At 39.5% G+C, this 4,263-nt stretch overlaps 1 protein-coding gene across 1 annotated transcript in view; it reads right to left on the reverse strand.

The window, feature by feature from the left end:
- LAMA1 (laminin, alpha 1) overlaps positions 1-4,263 on the reverse strand; it is a 189,664-nt gene that overhangs the window by 128,752 nt on the left and 56,649 nt on the right. The window contains exons 6-7 of the mRNA XM_011957824.1: positions 1,380-1,550; positions 1,068-1,180 (exon numbers count right to left, since the gene is read on the reverse strand). Coding sequence (XP_011813214.1) covers positions 1,068-1,180; positions 1,380-1,550 — 284 coding nt within the window. The remainder of the gene's footprint in view (positions 1-1,067; positions 1,181-1,379; positions 1,551-4,263) is intronic.

Genomic DNA, 4,263 nt, shown 5'->3' on the forward strand with positions numbered 1-4,263 from the left:
AGATGGAAGTTGCAGTGTGCCAAGATCACGCCACTGCACTCCAGCCTGGGTGTCAGAGCGAGACTTTGTTTCAAAAAAAAATCCTGCACATTTTAAAACTATCACTTATTCAAAGAATTCTGATTGTCATTAAATCTCCATAATTTCTATGTAAATCCTACAATGCACATTACAATTATTTGCCTGTCTTAACCAATCTCATATTTTACATGAAATTTATGAGTTCTAACACAAGAGAATGGAAATAAATAAGAATTAATGCGATGGCTTTTCTGAAAAGCTCAAATCAGAACCAGGACAACGGCTCCAAAACACCTGCTAACAGCTCCAAAACACCTGCCATCTCTCTTCTCCCCTCCCCTCCCCTCCCCTCCCCTCCCTTCTCCTCTCCTCTCTTTCCTTTCCTTTCCTTTCCCAGGAACATCAGGGCAACTGGAGCTCATCTCATATTTCTTCGCATCCTCCTATGTGGCCTTCAAGCAAGGGAAGAGGATGCAGGTGTGGCTGGAGCCAATCATACCTTCCCTTTCCCCACTCATGCTGAAGGCGCTGCTTAAGTTAGTATTGGGCAACTCCAGCTTACCTGGCCCAGACAGACTGCATCTGGCAGGGCAGACACAGTCAAGAGGTTTAACACTGTCTTTTTTGGTTTTCTTCTAGCCTTATATAATCCTTATAGAATAACTTGCGCAAAGACATTAGCAAGATAGTAAGCTAAAAGTAAGGAGATACACGTATTTTCCCCCTCTCCCTCCCCATACATCTGTCGGCAGCCAGCAAACAGCCTGACATTTCCTGGATGGATGGGTGTGCCCTGTTGACACAGCTTCAAAGAACATCAACCATATGGAAGCAATTTCACCCATCTCCCCAAAGACACCTGGGAATGATAAAAGTGACAAGAAATGGCACCAGGGACTCCTTCTGTATACCACTTGCCTTCACCTGGTGGAAAATAGACCAGAATGTAAATGTGTTCAGAAAGAAGCCAGACTTTCCCAAAAGTCATTGGAAGACCACAGTTCAGCAGCCCATAGACACTCTTCAAGGGTTCTGGCCTGACCTACCTGTCTTAAGTCCAGAGTGATTGTGACCCAATGATACTCTCTCCCATTCTGAATGCTGGGACTTTGCCACCAGTTATTGGTGCCATCTATGGCATGTGATATTGGATGGCGTTCTGTTAAAAGAAAATAAAAAACATGAATTCCTCTCAGCTCTTGCTTTACATTTCTTAAGTTCCAAACCATAATGCTAGTGGAAACAAAGAGCAGTGAAGGTGAACACAACGTTTATGGCTTCCTAATAGAAGTCTCAGTCCTCATTTCACAAAGTGTACATTCCCACGGGAATTTCAGAAACGAAGGCGCAACACTTGCCTCTGGGGTTTGCACTGCTGCCATCACAGATCCGGCACTGCGGGTTTCGGACGGGCCGACCCGGCACATGCTCCACAAGTTTGCAGAACATCTCGGGCCCCTTCTCGCCACAGGTGGCATTGGTACTGATGTCAGCGTTGCTGGCAAGATTGAGAATGGCAGGAAATAGGCCTGAAAGTAAAAATTCACCAAATCAGCTGAGCCACTTGAAATCCAGAGAATAAGCTTACCCCATCCCACTTGGTAGGTGAATCAAAAGGAGATTGAAAGTCTATATGCTGGATGAAGGAATCCTTACACAAACGCAGGCTACCAGCATGGTTTCAGCTATATGAAATTCTAGGAGAAGCAAAATTCATCTATGCGGAAAAGTCAAAACATTGTTGCAGGGGGTAGGGATTGACTATGAAAGGACAGAGGAACTTTCTAGGGTAATATGTGCATATCTCGATAAAGCTTTGGGTTTCACAGGCAGATGCAGTTGCGAAAAATCATAGAATGAGTACACCTAAGATTTGGGTAGATCTGTGTATCTTAGTGTGTGTACATTCTACCTCAAAAAACAAAATAAAAGAATCATAAACAAATACCAATGTACATGGGGAAATGTTTAGGAGTAAAGTATACTCATGTCTCCAACTCACTTCGAAATGCATCACAAAGTAAGCTGGCTTCCAATGACATGCCATCTCACACTAGACAGAATGTCTATGACTAAAAAGTCAAAAAACAACAGATGCCGGAGAAGCTGTGGAGAAAAGGGATGCTTATATACTGTTGGTGGGAGTGTAAATTAGTTCAGCCGCTGTGGAGATCGTGCCACGGCACTCCAGCCTGGGCAATAGAGCAAGACTCAGTCAAAAAAAAAAAATCAAGGCGAGAGTATGAGTGTTCACTGTACAATTCTTTCCACTTTTCTGATTGAAAATGTGTACAATAAAATGCTGTGAAACAGGCTTTAGGGGAAGTTTCAAATGACCAATGCATATATTTATCAATGCAATTCAAACACCTATCACTGGAAAGAAGGGCATTTATTCTGTCCTCACTTTGGTCCAGTTGCCTCTGGTAGTATTTACAAGGTCTTTTCTATAATTATCTAGGATTTTTTTTTTTTTTTGGTCTCTCTCTCTTCTCTTTCTTTACTCCTGTTTTCTTTGGTGAATAAAATTTTAGAACCCAAAGATCCAGTTTTCAAAATGCTTTTCAAGTCATTATTGATCTTTGCCTTTGTATAGTTTCTTTGTCTCAGCTGATTTTATCTTTCAGCAGCCAAGATCAGTACCAGGTCCAAATTATTCAGGAAATAATTTCCAGGTGACTGTGAGAAAAGTATCTCCATTCGGTTCTTTGGAGATTTAACTTTATCTTGGTAAAAGGGGATAGCAGCAGCGAAGATTCTGTGAAGATACAGAAACGATGGTGTGACGCGACGTTGAAGAGACATTCTCCAGGCATGGACACTGAGCTGAGAGCGTACTACAAGGATCTCAGCTCAGTGGCGTTTCTCTAACATACCACGACTTGATCTTAAAAGATCACAGAATATAATCTGTTCTTGGTAAAAACCATATAGAAATACCATTACTGAAAAGTCTATTTTTCAGTGAAATTTAAAATAGCACAGTGTAATTTTAGTAACACAGAAGGAATTCATGGCTTCCATTGTTATTTTTTAGGCACTGCCTAATACATTCAATGATCTTTTTCCATTATAAGTATTTTAAATTTTAAATTATCAAACAAAAACGGTTCTTTTACTAACACTTGCTACACTAAAAAACTTACCATGCATCTATTAAAAAAAAATTAGGTAGTCTTTCAAAAACTTTTTACATAAAACAGAACTACCTATTAGTAATTCTACTCAAATAGAAGGACCCCATTCTGTCAATAAATCCTTACCCTCTCAAGATAAAATAGTTATTTAATATTTGTACTCTAAAGCATTATTCTTAATTTTGAAACACAACATGGACTTACATCATTTACTATGTTTAATATATTTATTTTCATTTTTAACTAAAAGATGCTTATTTTTATCATATCCCTGTAAAGGAACTTCTTTTCTTAATATAAACTAAGAAAAAAATGCTTTACGAGGAACCAGATGAGACATTATGTTTAATCATGCAGCTCCCCAATTTACTATTTTCATCAAGCAGTAGTTAGACAGTTATATTTTATGTAATAATGGAGCTCCTACAGTAACACATACATTCTTATATGCGGTACTTACCTGTAGCAGGGGCTGACATTTATTCCATTTGGTACTAAGATAAATAATAATTTCCTCCATCCTTTATGACCATAACATTCTAGTATTCTGATTCAAATTTCTCTTATGAGCTCATCATTTAAAATAAAATATGCTTTTAAACTATGGCGTTTTGTCCAAACAGCTAAAATGACATTTTTTGGTTCTGTATTACATACATGCATTTAGATTTACAGTACAATCAACTTTATCCATTCCCTTCACACAGACTAGTCAAGCAAGAAAAAGAAACCAAGGTTACAAGAACTGACTTCACAGGGCATTTCTCGAGTAACAACAAATACTTCACCAGTTAATGAATGTTGCCACTTTCTCCTTATTCACCCCCACCAGTTGCAGGACATCAAAAGAACTCCCCACAACCTCCCAGTCTGAGTAACTGCAGGGTCTTGTGTTATTGAGGAGGGGAGGGGGCCAGGGAGTCACGGGGGCCCCACACACTATCTCTGTCGGAGTCTCTGCCCTGAGCCACTGAGGAAAAGCAGCTCAAACCTCATGAACGTAAATTTAACTGTTTTTGGAGAATAATATCTCAGTTACAGTAATCAGCATCTGAGAGTTCTTTGCACTAGACAGGTTTCTTATCTGGCTGTTATATATATATAT

Source organism: Colobus angolensis, unplaced genomic scaffold (assembly GCF_000951035.1).
Source record: "Colobus angolensis palliatus isolate OR3802 unplaced genomic scaffold, Cang.pa_1.0 Scaffold45, whole genome shotgun sequence".
Taxonomy (NCBI): domain Eukaryota; kingdom Metazoa; phylum Chordata; class Mammalia; order Primates; family Cercopithecidae; genus Colobus; species Colobus angolensis.